Source organism: Girardinichthys multiradiatus, chromosome 6 (assembly GCF_021462225.1).
Source record: "Girardinichthys multiradiatus isolate DD_20200921_A chromosome 6, DD_fGirMul_XY1, whole genome shotgun sequence".
In the NCBI taxonomy this organism is placed as follows: domain Eukaryota; kingdom Metazoa; phylum Chordata; class Actinopteri; order Cyprinodontiformes; family Goodeidae; genus Girardinichthys; species Girardinichthys multiradiatus.
Genome location: NC_061799.1, coordinates 1,616,800 through 1,639,191, shown reverse-complemented (window position 1 = coordinate 1,639,191; position 22,392 = coordinate 1,616,800). Strand labels below are relative to the sequence as shown.

Here is a 22,392-nt window from a genome sequence, read left to right as displayed (position 1 = left end):
CGGATCTCTTCAGAGCAATAAAATAACATCTATTTTCTAGCATTATGCATCTTTTAGTTTAAAATGCCTGTCTAGAACAGTTTGAACCCTGTGGGCTCTTTATTTATCTAGTAATTTATCCTGCTAGTTTCATAGTGAGAAAACAATGACAGTGCTTTGTTGAGCTTAAGAATCTTTATATCCTAGCAGAATAGAGTGGACCATGGAAACCTATACATACTAGTTACACATGAAACAGCCTTACCTGTTGGTCCAAAGACTGCAGCTTAAACAGATTCTAGTACCATCCAACTACCTTCGGAGTTGTCAACAGGTCCAACTGCGATGCTGCTTCCTATCTCAGGGTGAAATGGTAACTGATCTGAAATCAGCTATCAACGAGCTCAGGTAGAAACATATCTGACAGTTTCAGATTTAGAACTGGCTCTAAATCAGCAAATCTACTGAACTATATTCTTTGATTTATAATTCAATTCCGTTTATTTATATAGCGCCAATTCACAACACATGTTGTCTCAAGGCACTTCACAGCAGTCAGGTTCATACATTCCAATTAGTCCTAACCATTGAACAGTGCAGTCAGATTCAGTTATTTATGCAAATTGGATAAAAAGTTTTTCTATCTAAGGAAACCCAGCAGATTGCATTGAATCAAAAATTTGTAGCATTCCCTCCTCCTGGATGAGCATGTAGAGACAGTGGACAGTCACTGGTGTTGACTTTGCAGCAATCCCTCATACTGAGTATGCATGTAGCGACAGTGGAGAGGAAAAACTCCCTTTTAACAGGAAGAAACCTCCAGCAGAACCAGGCTCAGTGTGAGCGGCCATCTGCCACGACCGAGTTTATAAGAGTTCCTGTCTCCCTCAGAACTGGAGTGCTACATCGCGCACCTGGACCCTAAGCCCCAGCAGGATGCCCCTTGTGTCCCTTTAGTCTTACTTTTCATCAGTACTAGGAGAAGGATGCCAAGTTTGAAATAGTCCAGGCAGCACGAAGTAAAGTATCAGGGCCCCACCTTGAGAATACACCCAGACCTAAGCACCACCCTTGCTAAAAAAAGATTGCCATTAAATTGCGTTAAATGGGCTCTTTACCAGTCAGAAGAGCCTTTCCATTATAACGTGTAGTTCAGAAGACCCGAAATTTCAACCGGACACAACTGACAAGTTTCAAAAGCAAACCACCAGTGGTAGATGCAGGAACCTCTGAGGACATACAGACTGGTTAGTGCCAGTTTACCTGACCTGGGTCTTTGGTAGATCTAACAACGCTGCCACGCTTCAAACCAGGATCTCCAAAAAACTCTCTGGTTCGATAAAGAAATGGGAGAAACGGCCCAGGGCAGACTCCCTAGGAGTTGCTCTCTTGTAAAAGTGACAGCAGTAAAGCAGCTGGAAATAATGCAAAAATACACAAAATACTACAGTGGCAACCATCTGTGGTGTCATCTTGGATGAGCTCAGCAATGTGATTCAAAGCAAACATCTGCCTACCAGTGGTACCTTTGTTTTTGACCTGTGATGAATTGGTAAAAAATGTCTCCTTTTACTACATAATGTGTACTAATGAGAACGTTAGTTGGAACATGAAATTTCAGCAGCTCTCTCATGCTACACTAACAACTTTTAAGCAATTTTCAACTGCTCTCCTTGCTCAAACATAGCATTGAATTTATTTCATGATATGCAGGTGAATGTACGTCTCACCTCCACCCGTACTAGTAAATAATGTTCACAATATGCTAAATAAACTTAAAGTTCAAGATACAAGACACACTAATATTTAAGTCTGTTCAATCAAACCAACATAGCTGTATACAAGATAGATTCTGTGTAAATGAAAAAAAGAAAGGTTAGGGCACACCCATCTTGCAGTGAAGGTGTTCTATTTCACAGACAACAGCAGAGACAATTTGCTTGCTTTCATGTACCTGTCCTTGTGTGATACATGTGTTGTAATTATGAATATAAATATATTATTTAATATTAATATTTTAATATTTATTAAATAATATTTTGGTCTGTTAAGGGTTGTCCTGTGAATACCAGCCCAGTAAGGCGATGGTATTAGGACAAAATAGAAAGGTGTGAGCCGAGCTCTGACATTATTGAACAGCATAAACTCTGCACACACATGGAATGAATTCACACAATTTCTTAAAATACAAGAATTTATTAACAAAAATAAGTCAACTCAAAGTCAAACATATATCAATCAACAAACTCTTTACTATGCTAAAACAATCCAACTAAACTACCAAGTAGAATAAAAGACTAAGGAAGACTAATGGACTATGTACAATATAAACAAGTTGATCAAAGATGGTTGAAAACCCTGAGCGAAGAGTGATGCAACATTACCATGCAATGTTATTTATGTTTGAGAACCAAGGATTATCTTGAAGTATCTGGAAATGAAGTTAAGTTAGTCTTGGAACTAACTTAAGCAATAATTGGCATACATTTAGACAACCATTCACAATGCAAGATCAGATAAAATATTATTTTAATTAAATGATTTTTAAGAATGATTTGCTGAATAAAACCAACCTTCTGGATGACCAATTCTCAACAGTGTTTAATTAGCTGGCTTTATTTAGTAAAATAATATTTAAAGAAATATTATTTTGAATAAGAACCAAATCTTTGAGAAATGGGCTTAATTGTGTTACTTAGTTATCAAGTATATTATTTTACTGGATTGAAAACTAACAACCTTTTTGGGTAAATGATCTTTAGCAGGCAAGCACCTGTTCTTAACTGTTAGCGGTTGAAGCTAACAAAAGAAGCTTATAGCTTATCATCAGAATCTAACACATATACCTTTAAAATACCACTAATAAAAGGGTTAAAATGCATAAGCGCGGACAGCGCGTTGTGGCCGATCTTCTGTGTTTAAAATCACCCTTTAAATAAAGTTTGTCATAACTTTGAAAAAAAAAACACAAACACAGAACACACAAACTGAGCACATGTGGTGAGCAGATAATCTGCTAGCACTAAGATGGCAGAGTTTCAACACAAACAAAACCAAACTTCATAAAACGAAAAAAAATGTTTAGATTATTTCATTCTAAATTACTTCTCTCTGCCCAACCCTAAGCTCTCAGGTGAACCGTGCAGAGGAAAAGTTGTCCGGGCGACGACGTTTGAAGAAAACATCCACAGTGAACAAAGGGTTAGCTGCAGCTCCGTAGCTGTGGGATGGGGCAGCTTGCTCTGTCGGCCGGCCAAACTGCACGTTACAGCTGTAACCACGGTGATGTGGTCCCATTGTCCTTCCTTCAGACTGGGAAAACTGCTCCACACGGCGTTGTAGAGACATGGTCTCTGCTGGGAACTCTGTAGAACACAGTTCGGCTTCTGCAGACCTCAGAGAGAAAGTCAAGCAACGCTTGTACCTTAATTACCCCCATTCATGAATGAATACTGGATACAGAAACAGCAATTCATTCGTACTAAACTTTGTGCATATGATCGTAGGACACTCTTGGATCCAGTTTGAAGAGTTATGTCTGTTTGCAAGCAAAGAGACATTAGCGCGCTGTGTCCCTCTGTCCAGTTCCCCTGGGGGACCCGCGTAGAAGAGACAGGATGTCTGCAAAAATTGGGTTATATTTGGACAATGACATCACGGGAAGTCCGCTGTTACCCCTTTTTCCTGGCTGTGCTGGAAGTAGGTTAATGCAATTTATTTTGAAAGTTCTAGAAAAGCTCATACTGGCCATTCATGTTGTCCCCATGGCTGGGGTCCCAACACATGATTTTTGCAAGATCGGGTTTTTCCAGATCTAAGGAAATAATGTTTTGTTAGAGCACATGCACTTCTATGTTAATTTAGAGACCAGGAGCTTTCTTTTGAAACAGTTTTTATGCATGCCTTCCTTGTTGCATGTTTGTCTAATTGCATTGTCATTAAACGATGTATTTGACATGGTAATTTCAGCCTGAAATGTGACTTATGTTAAGCTATCCTTCCAGTCAATCTTCTAGGTCATCCTAGAACCTAGTAAGATTCAAAACTGTATTGAATGTTTTGCACTATTTTAAATTATTCTTGCTAAGAATGATGGGACTCTCACTGTTTGAAATTCTTTAACACCCATCTTTTATGTGAGCTGTTCTTAGTGTCATGTCATTAAAGCACATATTGGACCAGTGACATTTTTGAGCTTGAATTGTAAACTCCACTTTAGAATTGGCATGAAATCTTATGGGGCTGACTGGTTTTGCTTTTAGTAAACTCTTGGAAATCTCAGAAAATGTCTTTCCCAAGTACCAAATGATTTATTATTGCTCTTTCATAGAATGTTTTGGTGTAAGAATACTCTTCTAGTCAAACTGAGAAGTACTGCCTGCAAAAACATTTGTCCTATTAAATCGGGAATGATACAGTAAGAATAAGTTTCAGGAGTTTAAAGACAATGTAATATAATGTCATTTATAATTTTTTTCCATCACAAACATGAAAATTGTTTGCATTTACTTGGTTCTTTTATAGAAATTGAACATAATATAATTTATGTATTATGGGTAGCTGATGCTTTTCCTTCTTTCTGTTTTCTAGAGTCTTCACCTCTCCTCCAAGGAACAGTCCTCTGCAGCCATTCTCTGATCACAGGCCTGGCATCTTTCATCCATTCATTCCTCTTTCCATTCATTCATCTTTTTGCCCTGTCATGAAAGGCCTGTCCAGTAGTCGGAGTCACCATCATGTGGTCTCCTATGAGCCTTCATATGATCCAGTGGGTCATCATGTTGACCGTAAGCCATATTTGTTCAGCCAGATGGATATGCCGTTGCCCATTCCCATGCCACATCCATCTGAGTTGCCCTATTACAATGCTCAGCGTGTCTCGTACCCCTCAGAAAGCAGCAGCATTGTCCCATATGGAACCTTCCCAAGGAGGTGCCACTCCACCTCCTCAGCTCACCATCCTGAGGTAAAGGAGTGTATGGCCATGGTGCCATATGTAGGAGGAGGAGGAAGAGGAGGAGGGGGAGGAGGAGGCTATGGGGGTAAATCTCAGTCATGGGTACCAGTAAATTTTGCAGACTCCTTTGAGCAACCACCAATATTTTCCAGAGATGGCTACCACACACTGCAGTACAAACGAGGAGTGTTGTCCCACAGTGGAGGGATAGGAGCTAATGACAACAATGACAGTCCTGGGCGAATTCGTCATCTGGTCCACTCAGTCCAAAAACTCTTTACAAAGTCACATTCATTGGAGGGGCCACAACACACACAGTCATCAAAAGGGCCGAATAATGGGAGTGTTTATGGTGGTGGCGGTGGTGGCGGAGGAGGTAGCGGTGGTGGTGGTTCAAGGGCCAGCCAAGAGGGTGCAGCTCCTCCAGGGGGAGTGCGCCACCGGAAGCGCAGCAAGAGCCGTGAGCGCTGTCGATCAGCAGAGCCCAAACATCGAAGCTACCACCACCACCACCATCCCCAGCTTCATGGCTCAGCATCTGCTCCGGGGTCTGGATATTGGAGCTCAGATGACAATCTGGAACGAGAGCTGTGTCTTTACCACCCTCATCACCACCAACCTCCACCCTCACCCTCCCTCTCTATTTCCCCCTCGCCTGTTGCCATGACAACAGGCCAGTGCACTGCCAATAACCCTGATAAGTATCCCCAGATTCCCCTCTCAAAAATCTCCTCTTCGCATTCCCAGCAGTACTTCATGATGGACCCCTATGGGACAATTAACGAGCACGCACACACCCATGCACGCCACGGCCACACTCACCACCACTCTGCACTCAAAGCTTCTCGGAGCAACAGCGATGTGAAATATACAGCATCATCTGCATGTGTGCCAGTTAGTGGTAACAGCAATAAGAGCGATGGCTGTATCGGTGGAGGAAGTGGCCCCTTGCTGCCGCTGGGTCTTGTGGACGGGCCTATTGAGAAGAAAGGGGCATGGTCATCAAGCCTAACGGTGAGCAGGGCCCAAGAGGTCTACACCAACAACCAGCTACGAGCCAGCGCAGGATCCGGTAACCTAAACCTAGATAGAGCTCTAGTCAAATCTAATGGCAGTCAGCAGCAGGACCCTTCTTGCCAATTCTTACAGGTAAATAATTCCTCCCCGATTCCAGCCAAAAATGGTTAAATCACTCCCCCCTTTCACCTGTTGACTCTTTTTCTCCACTACTTATTTTTCTCAACAATGTTACCTCTGCGTCAGTGGTGTCCAGCTGTGTAAAACTTTGGTTTTCCTAACTTTTCAAATGATGTTATCATGGCTAAATTTTCTCAGTCTGAGAGAGGTGAAACATTTAGAAGACACCTTAACTGGGTGCGAGCGATTGGGTAAAAGTCTAGCCAACTTTTTGTGTCCTTATTGCATTAATTAGCGCAGTGAGTTATTAGCTATTTTGGCACCATAATGCCAACCCAACTGGGAGTTAACTCTTTATTTTATTAATATGATGTGTGATTTATGTTGTGAACTGGTATTCTTTACTTTCACAGTCATGACTTGCTAACAACTGTGATTGATTTCTATAATATTGACAATTAGAAAGAATGTTGATGTCATTTAAAAAAAAAAGAATTTAAATATTTTATGTTTGCAGGAGTCTCAAAACACCAACCAGATACCATATTTAGGTAGTGAAATTAAAATATTATCATAGGCTTTGGTTCTGATTGAGTTAGATTCAATTCAGCTTTTGTATATGAAGAATCCATAACAAAAGTTGCCTCAAGGTACAAACAAAAACCCCTCCAATTTATATGCAGAAATAAGTAGGCAATACAATTAAATCTAATCATACTGACAGCTTCTGACTCATTTGCATTCTAATTTGATCCTAGTTATTAAACAACATAGTCAAGTTCAGCTGATTATTGTAATTGGTATAAAAAACGTTTTCTGTCCAAGGAAACGCAGCAGGTTGTATCAAGTTGTATCGCTTAGCAGTGATCCCTCATATTGTGCATGCACCACAACATAAATAAGATAGACTGGAAAAAAACAAGTTTCAGAAATGTTACAACTTGCAAAATAAATTGAAATTTATGAACTAGATGTGGTGATGAAAATCAGTGCACATTTAGCAACAGGAAATGTACTAACATAACAAAATTATTTCAGTTTTATTTTGCCGTTATTATTAGATATTGCACGTTACGTTATTTTTGGTCAGTTTCATAACAGAGTAACAGAGTTTTTGTTATTTTTTCAGTACCTATTTCAAGCTTATCTTAAGTAAATATTTGAGAAAGATTTGGCATTTAGACCTAGTCACAGAACAAACTGGTCAAACTAACCTTAAACTAAACCCAAGTGAAAATTTGCAGTGTGGGTAAATGAATCTGTCAGGTGGCAACAGTAAAACACATCTCACCATTCTTCAATATTTCCTGCTATGTGTATATTGATTAATGCTCTCTTTCGTTTCATCCTAATATAGCTGTTACTTTTTAAGATGGTTTTACACACCTGCTATGCAGGTGAAATAAATCTTGTTAATAGTTTTGAACATTATTTTGTTTTAAGAAGTGGGTATATATCTGATAAAATCCTAAATGTTGTAGCGGTTTTTCAAGTCAGAGCAAAATAGAGATTCTCCCTCCACTGTTATATGGTGCTTGCTTAGAATGAGGGATTGCAGCAAGATCAAGATTTATTGCAATAAGCTGGTTTTCTTAGGTACACAGATTTACTAATTCACTCCAATGCGCTTTTTAAGATTGTATTTCAGTTGTATTAAATTAGGAAGGAATATGATGGGGTTGTGACTGATATTACCTTAACTGGATTGAATTAGGCATAATTGTTTTTGGGTAAAGTCTCTGAGCTGACTTTTGTTGTTATGGTGTTATTTAAACAAAGTAAAATGAAGTCACGCCACAAGAGTATTAATCGTTTAGAATTCAAATAATTTAGCAAGTTGTATGGCTCTAACATCTCACATTGATCTATTTTACACTCATTACTGAACTTACGGAGATTCAATTCAATTTCGATTCAGTGTATTTATATAGCGCCAATTCACAACACATGTCGTCTCAAGGCACTTCACAAAAACATACATTCCAATTAACCCTAATCATTGAAGAGTGCAGTTAGATTCAGTTATTTATTCAAATTGAAGAAAAAGTTTTTCTGTCTAAGGAAACCCAGCAGATTGCATCCAGTCAGTGACTTGCAGCATTCCCTCCTCCTGGATGAGCATGTAGAGACAGTGGACAGTCACTGGCGTTGACTTTGCAGCAATCCCTCATACTGAGCATGCATGTAGCGACAGTGGAGAGGAAAAACTCCCTTTTAACAGGAAGAAACCTCCAGCAGAACCAGGCTCAGTGTGAGCGGCCATCTGCCACAACCAAGTTTATAAGAGTTCCTGTCTCCCTCAGAACTGGAGTGCCACATCGCGCACCTGGACCCTAAGCCCCAGCAGGATGCCCCTTGTGTCCCTTTAGTCTTACTTTTAATCAGTACCAGGAGAAGGATGCCAAGTTTGAAATAGTCCAGGCAGCACAAAGTAAAGTATCAGGGCACCACCTTGAGAATACACCCAGACCTAAGCACCACCCTTGCTAAAAAAAGATTGCCATTAAATTGCGTTAAATGGGCTCTTTATCAGTCAGAAGAGCCTTTCCATTATAACGTGTAGTTCAGAAGACCCGAAATTTCAACCGGACACAACTGACAAGTTTCAAAAGGAAACCACCAGCGGTAGATGCAGGAACCTCTGAGGACATACAGACTGGTTAGTGCCAGTTTACCTGACCTGGGTCTTTGGTAGATCTAACAACGCTGCCACGCTTCAAACCAGGATCTCCAAAAAACTCTCTGGTTCGATAAAGAAATGGGAGAAACGGCCCAGGGCAGACTCCCTAGGAGTTGCTCTCTTGTAAAAGTGACAGCAGTAAAGCAGCTGGAAATAATGCAAAAATACACATAATACTACAGTGGCAGCCATCTGTGGTGTCATCTTGCAATATGATTCAAAGCAAACATCTGCCTACCACTGGTACCTTTGTTTTTGAAATGTGATGAATTGGTAAAAAATGTCTCCTTTTACTATATAATATGTACTAATGAGAACGTTGGTTGGAACATGAAATTCCAAAAATTTGTAGCATTCACTCCTCCTGGATGAGCATGTAGAGACAGTGGAAGAGTCCCTGGCGTTGACTTTGCAGCAATCCCTCATACTGAGCATGCATGTAGCGACAGTGGAGAGGAAAAACTCCCTTTTAACAGGAAGAAACCTCCAGCAGAACCTGGCTCAGTGTGAGCGGCCATCTGCCACGACCGACTGGGGGTTTGAGAGAACAGAGCAGAGACACAAAGAGAACAAAGAAGCACTGATCCAGGAGAAAATTCTATGGGAAGGAAAAGTAAATGTTAATGGATGTAGCTCCTTTAGTCGTTTCACCTAGAAAGAAAGAACAGATAAACTCTGAGCCAGTTTTCAAGGTTAGAGTGTGAAAGAGAGCACATAGAGTTAGTCACAGTAGAAGCTCAGTCAATTGCCATGTCTAGGAGAGAGAAAGGGTTAAACACTAAAAGACAGGGCCATGTGGATCATCGGTAGAGGGTGAGTTGTTGCCAGCAGAAGCTTGGACAATGCCCCTCTCCAGAAAGGTGTCACAGGTAGACACAGAGTCAGGCCAGGTGTAGCTTCTAGGAAGAGAAAAGAGAGAGAACATAAAGTTAAAAGCTGAAATACCAGCAGATAATGCAAAATTGGAGAGTAGTGTGAGAATGTAGCGAAGAGGGTGAAAGTGGTCATTATGTCCTCCAGCAGTCTAAGCCTATAGCAGCATAACTACAGGGATAGCTCAGGATAACCTAAGCCACTCTAACTATAAGCTTTATCAAAAAGGAAAGTTTTAAGCCTAGCCTTAAAAGTAGACAGGGTGTCTGCCTCACGGACTAAAACTGGGAGCCGGTTCCACAGGAGAGGAGCCTGATAACTAAAGGATCTACCTCCCATTCTACTTCTAGAGACTAGGAACCACCAGTAAACCTGCAGTCTGAGAACGAAGTGCTCTGTTAGGAATATATGGATCAGATCTCTGATGTACAGTACAGACCAAAAGTTTGGACACACCTTCTCATTCAAAGAGTTGTCTTTATTTTCATGACTATGAATATTGTAGCTTCACACTGAAGGCATCAAAACTATGAATTAACACATGTGGGATTATATACTGAACAAAAATGTGTGAAACACCTGAAAATATGTCTTATATTCTAGGTTCTTCAATGTAGCCACCTTTTGCTTTGATTACTGCTCCACACACTCTTGGCATTCTGTTGATAAGCTTCAAGAGGAATGGACATTAGACCATTGGAAATCTGTGCTTTGGTCTGATGAGTCCAAGTTTGAGATCTTTGGTTCCACCGTGTCTTTGTGCGGCGCAGAAGAGGTGAACGGATGGACTCTACATGCCTGGTTCCAACCGTGAAGCACGGAGGAGGAGGTGTGATGGTGTGGGGTTGCTTTGCTGGTGACACTGTTGGGGATTTATTCAAAATTGAAGGCATACTGAACCAGCATGGCTACCACAGCATCTTGCAGCAACATGCTATTCCATCTGGTTTGCGTTTAGTTGGACCATCATTTATTTTTCAACAGGACAATGACCCCAAACACACCTCCAGGCTGTGTAAGGGCTATTTGACCAAGAAGGAGAGTGATGGGGTGCTGCGCCAGATGACCTGGCCTCCACAGTCACCGGACCTGAACCCAATCGAGATGGTTTGGGGTGAGCTGGACCGCAGAGTGAAGGCAAAAGGGCCAACAAGTTCTAAGCATTGCTGGGAACTCCTTCAAGACTGTTGGAAAACCATTTCAGGTGACTACCTCTTGAAGCTCATCAATAGAATGCCAAGAGTGTGCGGAGCAGTAATCAAAGCAAAAGGTGGCTACTTTGAAGAACCTGGAATGTAAGATATTTTCAGTTGTTTCACACTTTTGTGTTCAGTATATAATTCCACGTATGTTAATTCGTGGTTTTGATGCCTTGAGTGTGAAGCTACAATATTCATAGTCATGAAAATAAAGACAACTCTTTGAATGAGAAGGTGTGTCCAAACTTTTGGTCTGTACAGTATGATGGAGCTAGATCATTAAGGGCTTTATATGTGAGGAGGAGGATTTTAAAAAAATCTATTCTGGATTTAACAGGGAGCCAATGAAGGGAAGCTAAAGTAGGGAAATATGATCTCTCTTTTTAATTTTCATCAGAACTCTTGCTGCAGCACTTTGAATCAGCTTAAGGCTTTTAATTGCATTTTGTGGATATCCTGATAGTAAAGGATTACAATAGTCCAGCCTTGAAGTAACAAATAAACAAATGCATGGACTAGTTTTTCGGCGTCACTCCTGGATAGGATATTTCTAATTTTGGCAATGTTCCGGAGATGAAAGAAGGAAATCCTAGAAACTTGTTTAATATGGGATTTAAATGACATGTCCTGTCAAAAATAACACCAAGGTTTTTTACTTTATTATTGGAGGTCAATGTAATGCCATCCAGGTTAAGTCATTGACTAAGCAGTTTCTTTTTTAAAGACTACGGTCCAAAGACGACAACTTCTGTCTTGTCTGAATTTAGAAGCAGAAAACTTAAAGTCATCCAAGTTTTTATATCTTCAAGACATGCTTGTAGTCTATCTAACTGGTTGGGTTCATCAGGATTTATGGATAAGTAAAGCTGAATATCATCAGCGTAACAGTGAAAATTTATTCTATGCCGCCTGATAATTTTACCTATTGGAAGCATATATATAGTAAAGAGAATTGGCCCAAGTACTGAACCCTGTGGTACTCCACAATTAACCCTGGAGTTTGAAGATGATTTATAATTTACATGAACAAACTGGAATCTGTCAGACAAATAAGATTTAAACCAGCCTAGCGCTGTTCCCCTGATCCCTACAGCATATTTTAGCCTTTCTAAGAGAATATTGTGATCGACTGTATCAAATGCAGCACTGAGATCTAACAGGACAAGTACAGACACAAGTCCATTATCTGAGGCCATAAGAATATCATTAGTGACTTTCAGCAGAGCTGTTTCAGTGCTATGATGAGCTCTGAAACCTGACTGAAACTCTTCAAACAGGTCATTGCTGTGTAAATGCTCACACATTTGATTAGCAACTATTTTCTCAAGAAGTTTAGATAAGAATGGAAGACTGGATATAGGTCTGTAATTTATGAAGTCATCTCGATCAAGCGAAGGTTTCTTAAGCAAATGTTTAATTACAGCTACCTTAAAAGCTTGTGGTACATATCCATTTACTAAGGATAAATTAATCATATCTAAAGTGGGGCTGGTAATCAGAGGGAACACTTCCTTAAATAATTTGGTTGGGATTGGGTCTAACATACAAGTTGAAGGTTTAGATGAAGCTAATATTTCTGATAACTCAGGAAGCTCCGCAGGATCAAAGCAGTCCAAACACAGATTAGCTTCTGCAGTTACTTCCATTGTTGTCTCACTTTCTGAGGATGAAGTATTCATAAGATCCAAAACAGCTCTGGTCAGCCTGGTGCCTTGAATGAAGGTTTTTAATTTATTAAATAAGTCCAACCAATGGAAATCAAGACACATTGATGCCTTTCTTAGGTGAGATTAGTTAATAGATTTATTCTGTTCAGGTAAACTGTATTCATTTACCCAAATTAGCCAGTATCTGTATGTTTACATTTAATTTTCTTTTTCAGTAAATCCTTAAGATCCCATACATCAGTCCTGTCCAACACTTGTACACCTGTTCAACTCTGCAGTTCAACATACCATCGGTTGTGTTAAATCTGGTAAATTCTTTTGTTTCAGCAAAGCCACGTGTTGAATTGCTGTTGGGGTAGTCAGGGGATTTTCTTTTTACACCAAATTCATTCCAATGTTAAAATTCTTGGTATTGGCCTTGCATCAATTTAACCAAAATCCTTGTTCAAGAACTGCGAAAACTGGTTCTATCTCAGCACCAACTCTTTGCTCAAAGCTGTACATTTTGACATCAGCCTCAGTCAAGCTGAATTCCTCATACTAAGCCTTGTTTCACCTTTTACTTTGCAACTGGACCAAGCTTGCTAATTGGGTCCAGTCAAACTTCTTCAAACCAGTTTTAGCATGTTTGTTTAAACGGGTACCTCTCTGTCTGCTGCTGGTGGCATCGCTTCCTTCCTGGCCCAACCTCCACCTAGACGTAGAGTGTCCAACTCTTTAAGAGCCATTGTCCTGGATGTTTTAGATGTTACCCTGGCTCAACACACCTAAATCAAATCAACGGCTCATTAACAGGCCTCAGCAGAACTTCATGACATACTAAAGAGGTGATTCTGCCAGAAATTCAGCTGTATTTGAACAGGGATAGATTTAAAACCCGCAGGACAATGGCCTGGTGACCTGAGTAGGACAAGCCCTGAAACCACTGGTATTCTATTGCCACAAAGCTCAGGTGGGCTCCTCCACCCATATGTCCTGCATCATCTGAGTGGCCAGTACTGCTTGCATTCTGGCCAACCGACATGTAAAGTGTCTGTTTGCATTTCCACTTTGATGTTTCAGTGGTTGCCTGGAGTTCCAAGATCCTAATCCTTTCTTTATCTCATTATATCCTCGAATTAAACAGGTGTGTGAGTCTTGACAGCTCTCAGCCCGCACCTTTAAACCGCTTCATCACACAGGACAGTTTTCAAGGAGCCCTCATGAATTTATTACTCACATATAAATCATTCAGTCGGGTTACCAGAGCACTATGGCTTGGCTGAACGGTCACTGGTTCTTCTTAAATGTTAACATGCTTCTTCTTATGTTTGCTTGTCTTTAAACACAGTGTTTGCATTTTTTTTACCATGTCAAAAAATTGTACCTACCTGTGTAAGCAGAAGAGGCCATCTTTAAGGGTTCTTTAATTTTTTGTTGGGTCTTCTGCTGCTTGTCAACCCTGGGTTGATACCTGTTTATTGGGAAAACAAATTAAAAAAATCTGAACTGTGACCTTATGACTGGGATTATATAAAATATTTCATGAGCTGTTCTCTCAAATTCAGCTCAGATATAAAAAGTAAATTGGCTTTGATTGAAATGGAATGTACCATTTTATATAGCTCTGAAGTTGCATGACTGGACATCACTGACTCAGGCTGGGGACACACTAAAACTGGCAATATAAAGCACTTTTTTCTATTTTAAATTCATCAAATCGCAAACAAGCTTTAGCCATTCTTAAAAATTTTTTTAAATAGTCATATGTTACGTTTTTTAGTAATAAAATCTACAAAACTATGGAGATGTAGGATACAGGTAATTTATAATGCATATTGAATGGATCTAGCTGAACGTTTTTGCACTGGAAATTATTCTCCGGATTCATTAGCATATATTTCTGTCTGTAATGTAATTCCACTAAGGTATGAGGTTCAGAGTAAATATTTAGGAGTTCACCAGTGTTCACATGTGTAAACTGACAGTTGTACAGCAGATATATTATACTATTATTTAATTGTATTTAAATAAAATCCATTGTTCAACTTCACGTCTTTGAGCAAACAACTCCCTACTGATTGTAGCAGTGTTGAAGCTCAACGGAGTGACTAAAAACAGAGATTACACATTAATAAAAGAGAAATCTCAAATTAGTAAACTGGCTAAACTTATATTAATTTCTAGTCATAATGGACACTGAAAGCAGTTATAAATTAGAGTCTAATTCACCTAGCCTTCCCTCACTACAAATACTCTTCCTTACAGCCACAGCTGCAAAGTGTAGTGGAGTCAAATTCCTTGTTTGTCTGTACAAACTTGGCAATAAAGCTGATTCTGATTCTGATCTTTCACTGTTAAGATAACAGATTGAACAGAGCTCTGTGAGATGTTCAAAGCTTGGGATAGTGTTTTTGAATATGACTCTTCTTTAAACCTCTCCACAACTTGTTTTCTCTCAACTGAAGTGCTTTACACAGCAGATGCTTATACAGTGCTTATACAGTGAAATTAGATTAGGCTCAGTCAGGCTCTGTTTAATATCTAATGGCCTTTTGGGGGCACTTGGTTGCACTGGGTGGTTGCAGTGCATATTTATATCTGATTAAATGATTATAAACATATATGAACACCATATTTTACAGATTTGTATTGTAAAAAATCTCAGAATCTAAGTATCATTTTTCTTCCACTTTACATTTTTGTGCTACTTTAGGTATGCCATTATTTATGGTAAATAGGTTTTTAGTTGATTGAGATGTACAGGGGTTGGACAATGAAACTGAAACACCTGGTTTTAGACCACAATAATTTATTAGTATGGTGTAGGGCCTCCTTTTGCGGCCAATACAGCGTCAATTCGTCTTGGGAATGACATATACAAGTCCTGCACAGTGGTCAGAGGGATTTTAAGCTATTCTTCTTGCAGGATAGTGGCCAGGTCACTACGTGATACTGGTGGAGGAAAACGTTTCCTGACTCGCTCCTCCAAAACACCCCAAAGTGGCTCAATAATATTTAGATCTGGTGACTGTGCAGGCCATGGGAGATGTTCAACTTCACTTTCATGTTCATCAAACCAATCTTTCACCAGTCTTGCTGTGTGAATTGGTGCATTGTCATCCTGATACACGGCACCGCCTTCAGGATACAATGTTTGAACCATTGGATGCACATGGTCCTCAAGAATGGTTCGGTAGTCCTTGGCAGTGATGTGCCCATCTAGCACAAGTATTGGGCCAAGGGAATGCCAGGATATAGCAGCCCAAACCATCACAGTTTCATTGTACAACCCCTGTAACTGCAATGGCAGAACTAACCAAAACTCTAACATTTAGCAGAAAACACATTTTGTGACAAAATAATGTAAGTAATGTCAGATGAATGTTCAGAATGAATGTCCAGTCTAATGATAGTTACACATTTTTCCTAAAATAAATAAAAGCTGTTCAGCCAGCTGTGTGCCAAGCATCAAAATATAAAGTTATAATACAAAACCTGTCTGTTCTTATCTTACGTGGAAGAGCTAAACAAAATTAGATTTTCATGTTTCATTTTACTAACATCTCTGAAATGCTTTTTTTTGCTTAAATTGTCTAATAACATTAATAATTAAGTGGGCTAAAACTTTAATTATACTTCTGTTTCAATGGATTTAAATGAAAACAATCTCTAAGCTTTTTAGAGTAAAGTTATAGTGTGTCCACAACACCGGAAGGTACATTGGTACATGGTTCTACTAGTCCTTATCCCTCTGCTTTTCCTACACTTACCCAACTCACCCTCAAGCTTTTTATCCACCCAGCATCCTTCCACCCACCAACCCACCTCCTTTACTTCCTCTTGGTTTGAAGAGCCATCCTCTTCCTTCTCCTCTTCCTCCTCTTCCCTTCTTTTGAATTGAAAAGAGAAGTAAGTGCAGAGCCAATAGTAGCCTTACTCTCTAAATGCTAGATAATGACATTTCCTCACGAAGAACAACATTGTTTATTGTTTGTAGAGCTCATTTCTAGTTTAGAAGGAATCTCTTCTTGCCTCTCTATCAGTTATCTTGTCTTTTTTTCACAACTTCTATCTTAACAGCTTTTTGTTGTGCTGAGTAATACTGCTCTTAACGGTACCATCCTGCATTTAGTGTTATAAAATACACAAATAAATTTCAGAATCATTTAGTGTCTAATGGGACGGTAGTTAGTGGTGTTTTAATAACTCTGAAGACTTTATTCTGTCCATACCTCACTTGTGTGAGGTATAGACAAAATAAATTATTAATTGTTTCTTTCACACCAGCAGAGTCATTAAACAAATTTTTAAAGTAGATAACGATAACCTGAATAAATACCAAAAGCAGTTTTCAAATGATGATTGTATTCATTAAGGGAAAAAGGCTATCCAAACCGACCTGTGAAAAAAGAAATTGTCCCCCTTTTTAAATTGTAGTTTTTCTCTGATTGAACTACATTTTTCAGAAACCTAAGCTCAATTTCACAAGTCAAACCCAGCCCTGATTATTATTATCCAGTCTGAAGATATAAATAATTAATATATAATATATTTTATAGTTGAAAGATTTGAAAAAACAATACATGATGTACACAAATTCAACAACAGTAGAAAAACAAACTCATCGACATCTGAGCCATTTCTTGCCAGTAAACCAATGTGAGAGCCATAATCCATAGCTGGAGAAAACATGCAGCAGTGGTGAATTTTCCCAGGACTGGTTGGTCAACCACCATTACTCCAAGAACTTACTGACGATTCAACCAGGAGATCACAGAACAACATGTAAACAACTGCAGACATGTTGCTCCACTTAAGGACAGTGCTCAAGATCCAACAATAAGAAAGATAGACTGGGCAAAAATGGCCTCTGTGATAGAGTTCCAATGCCAGAACTACAGCTGACAAAAAACATCATAAAGGCCCGTCTCAGGTTTACCAAAAAACTTTAATGATCCTCAAGACTTTGGGAAAAATATTCTTTGGACTGAAGAGACAAAGGTGGAACTTTCCGAACAGTGTGGGTCCTGTTCTGACCTGAACTTAAAACTGTCAGGAAGTAGTTGATGTAGGTCCCAAATGCAGACAGGCAGGTAGGAGCAGCATGGTGAGTTGAAAAAATAAAAACAAATCTGAAAGCAAACTTAAAGATCACAAGGAAAAACTCACATGACAACAGCCATAACCATAGCCTGGCAAAAATAGGAACAAAAACAAATAGCAAGGAACACTAAACAGAAACAGGACAGAGAATCCGTCAAGGAACAATAACTAATGGACAGTTTATAAAGGAGGTGGCACAGGTTAGCCGAATCTACTGATTACACGATGGTTGTGGCTGAGAGTGCAAAACAAATAAACCTGAATAGAGCTGAACAGAGATATCAAAAAACTACAAGGCATGAGGGAAAGACATATCAAGATCTAAGAGAATAAATTCAGTAACACAATGAACAGGAAACTAGGATGCTTAAACACAAAACAGTGATTTAATGAAAACATCTAACAATACTGACCACAGGAAAATAAATAATATAACAAGGAAATGCTTAAAGCATAAACCAGGAAGCAAAACAAACTGCAAATACATAGAGATCACTTCATAATGTATCAGAACCAGGGGACTCTAGTGCAGCATCACGGAGACAGGAATAAAGATTTGAACAAGTTTATTGAAAGTACAGGCTGACTCAGAATCCAGCAGGGGTCTGGTCTCAGCGGGTCGGCAAGCTGGGAAGGAGATGACGGTAAGTTATGGAGAGTCATTGCCATTGACATAACTGTTGATGTCAGCTGTTGCTGCTAACGGTGGCACAACTAATTATTAGGTTTAGAGGTCAATTATTTTTTCCCAGAGGGCCAGTTTGGTTTGGAAAGTTTTCCCTTAATGAATGCTGCTGTTTGCATTTATTAAGGTTACCTCTATCCAATATTAAGATTTGTTAATGAGCTGAAAATTTTAAGTGAGACAAAAAGAGCAAAAATGTAAGAAATCTGTAAGGGAGAAATACTTTTTCACACTACAATATATTAATGTAACATTATATGTTTAAAAAGCATGCTATAAAAATCCAAAACACACAATACTTTAAATCACGCAATCTCTCCAAATCCAACCCTGATCAAAACTAACAATCTTAGTACTTCATCATGAGGTCATTCAGTCAGAAATATTTTCATGGTTCCTGCTAATCCAACCAAATGTAATCTTCGTTTTATCAACTCTAAGCCTTAGTTGCTTCAGAACTGGTTGCTGTAGTATGACTGGCTATTGCTAAAGATGGACTGACTGACTGTCTTCAGGAATGACTGTGCTACTTTAATTTTTTTATGTGTTCCATTGTTCTGCTTTATATTATTGACTAACATTTATGCAATGATATATTCTGAGACTTACACAAAGTGAGGCATCAAGAAATTAAATTGAGAGACTGGAAGAGTGACTGAAAGAAGAACAAGAACCTTTTGTTCTACTAAAGCTGTGGCATCGGCTTGTTTTACCCCGAGGACATGGGGATCTTGACAGAAGCCTAGTGCAGGACATTTAGCTGTCATTGTATTTTAGTACTTGTAATATTTTTGCTATTTGTATCAGAACTGTCACAGTAAAGATTATTTTTCTTAATTCACATTGATCTCTATTATAAACAAAATCGTGGCAGTTATTACCTCCAAGCTACACACCAGTGCCCACTGTCCTATATTCTTTATGTCTTCTACAAATTATTTTCTGCATCTAAGCTGTGGAGCTCTCGACTGCGTTTTCATTTACTTTAAATGCTGCTACTTTAGACCATCAAAACAGGGTTGTCAAGGGAACCGTCAGTGTTCTGTTGCTTATATCCCACAGTTGATGGTTAGAACATACTACAAATCAACTCAGTGTTAACATCCTATGTACAGGTAATTGTTTCCACAAATGCAGAGGAACATATATAGAAAATATGAACAGAATCTCATATATTGCTGTAGAGAGCTATAAACAGCAGCCCTGTTTCTCAGCAATACAGTAGACTGAGTGTCAAACCACTGTGGATATAAAGCCAGTGCGTGGGTGAGAGGCACTGCTGATAATACTGCAGCTGGTCCTTTCTCTTTTTATAGCCAAACTGCTCATTTGTGTCTCTTTGACGTCACACACATGCAGAGGGAGAGTGATAGATATTTAGCTCAACAGATCTGTTCACCCTTTCTATCAATGAATCAAATCATTCTTCTCTAATCCATCAGAAAAATCGTTAAAGGTTAAGTCTTTGCTCATACACAACATAAAAGAGAAGCAGAAATCTAGATAAATTATCTGTTACCTTATACAGGGGTTGGAGAATGAAACTGAAACACCTGTCATTTTAGTGTGGGAGGTTTCATGGCTAAATCGGACCAGCCTGGTAGCCAGTCTTCATTGATTGCACATTGCACCAGTAAGAGCAGAGTGTGAAGGTTCAATTAGCAGGGTAAGAGCACAGTTTTGCTCAAAATATTGAAATGCACACAACATTATGGGTGACATACCAGAGTTCAAAAGAGGACAAATTGTTGGTGCACATCTTGCTGGCGCATCTGTGACCAAGACAGCAAGTCTTTGTGATGTATCAAGAGCCATGGTATCCAGGGTAATGTCAGCATACCACCAAGAAGGACGAACCACATCCAACAGGATTAACTGTGGACGCAAGAGGAAGCTGTCTGAAAGGGATGTTTGGGTGCTAACTCAGATTGTATCCAAAAAACATAAAACCATGGCTGCCCAAATCACGGCAGAATTAAATGTGCACCTCAACTCTCCTGTTTCCACCAGAACTGTCCATCGGGAGCCCCACAGGGTCAATATACACGGCCGGGCTGCTATAGCCTAACCTTTGGACACTCGTGCCAATGCCAAACGTCGGTTTCAATGCTGCAAGGAGCGCAATTCTTGGGCTGTGGACAATGTGAAACATGTATTGTTCTCTGATGAGTCCACCTTAACTGTTTTCCCCACATCCGGGAGAGTTACGGTGTGGAGAAGCTCCAAAGAAGCGTACCACCCAGACTGTTGCATGCCCAGAGTGAAGCATGGGGGTGGATCAGTGATGGTTTGGGCTGCCATATCATGGCATTCCCTTGGCCCAATACTTGTGCTAGATGGGTGCATCACTGCCAAGGACTACTGAACCATTCTTGAGGACCATGTGCATCCAATGGTTCAAACATTGTATCCTGAAGGCAGTGCCATGTATCAGGATGACAATATATATATATATATATATATATATATATATATATATATATATATATATATATATACACACACACACAAAAATGTTTTATTAAAATGTTATTGTTGCATTATAATTTTTGTTTGCCAAACAACAGTCCCACTTAATAAGCAAAGCCTTGAGGCACAAACATAATGTACACTTACATTTGAGTCCATATTTTTCCACCACATACTAAGCAGTGCTTATGTAGAAGTATGCATATGTCACAGAGAACAAAATGAACTTCGCTGAAGCAGATGTTTGAATTAGCCAGAGAGAAATTTCAAAAGGACCCCTGCACATACTGTTCTACGCTAATTAGCCAGCAATCTCCCTGCAGTGCAAACACTGTGTAATGAAGTGTTTGTGAGAGAATCAAGGATGAAGGAAAATTTGATTAGATCAGGTTTTTAGATGTTAGATATTTTTCTCAATTGTTTTACCCTTAATACTAAAGGATTGCCTGCATTTTGATGTACAAAATGAACAGTTTAGTTAGCCAGTTTGGTGGCTGGGAGTCAGAGAGCAGAGGATAACATCATCTTGAAAACACTTTTATGCATTTTCTTTCTTGCTATCAGGTGCCTCAAGATGAGTGGAGTGGTTTTTCTCCTCTGGGGAAAGAAGATGACATCCCCTGTCGGAGGATGAGGAGTGGCAGCTATGTCAAAGCCATGGCTGATGATGACAGCGGAGACTCTGATGGAAGTCCCAAACCTTCACCAAAGATGCAGGCACGTCGGGCCAGCTACCTTAAAGCCACACAACCATCATTGACAGAGATGACCACTCTACAGTAAGATTTATTTTGTTTGCTTTATTTTTGTTGTTTGCCCTGATAGATCATTTACGATGAACTTTCTTTCCTATAAATTGGAACAACATTTCTACATATAATAGATTTTAAATATTGGTGCCATTTAAATGAATGCAAGGACACTCTACATAAAGAATGAGGGTAAAATTAACCAAAGCAACATTTCCACAAATTTGATCAGGTATGTGGGATCTAAGGGCTTAAAAGATTGTAACAGAGTCTACTCTACAAATGGAGAGCAAGAGAGAATTTCAGAGATGCCCTGCAGCACTCCTGAAGGCTGTCAAATCCACTAGCAAGTGAATTGAAAGCTGCAATGAAGGAGTATATAGAATAAAGTGAAAAGTCAGGAAAAAATAACAACCAAAAATTTGAAAAAACACTTTCCGTCAACGCTAAAAGTTTATTTGCACATCATTTTTTTGTAGAATAGTATCATGCACTGTGACTGCTTGTTGCGCTCGTTCTGTTGAATTATAAACAATTTGCTTTTGAATGATTAAATCTTTCTTCCTCACTTTCTAAAGAAAAATATTACTTTTTTGAATGATATTCAGTCTGGTTTGGATGTTGTGCTGCTCGAAAGATTTATTTGATGCTTTGTTCCATCTCTTATGAGTTACCATAATGACAATTGTTTACAAGTTTGAGCAGCTTTTTAACATTTCAAAAGCTAAAATGGTACTGAAAATACAGGGGTTGGACAATGAAACTGAAACACCTTTCATTTTAGTGTGGGAGGTTTCATGGCTAAATTGGACCAGCCTGGTAGCCAGTCTTCATTGATTGCACATTGCATCAGTAAGAGCAGAGTGTGAAGGTTCAATTAACAGGGTAAGAGCACAGTTTTACTCAAAATCT

The 22,392-nt window shown here is 39.3% G+C and overlaps 1 protein-coding gene across 1 annotated transcript in view; it reads left to right on the top strand.

Moving 5' to 3' along the window:
- The window catches only part of dlgap1a (discs, large (Drosophila) homolog-associated protein 1a), a 216,406-nt gene that overhangs the window by 101,370 nt on the left and 92,644 nt on the right, over positions 1–22,392 (top strand). Inside the window, exons 3-4 of the mRNA XM_047368564.1 lie at positions 4,570–6,085; positions 21,296–21,510. Coding sequence (XP_047224520.1) covers positions 4,682–6,085; positions 21,296–21,510 — 1,619 coding nt within the window. The 5' untranslated portion in view covers positions 4,570–4,681. The remainder of the gene's footprint in view (positions 1–4,569; positions 6,086–21,295; positions 21,511–22,392) is intronic.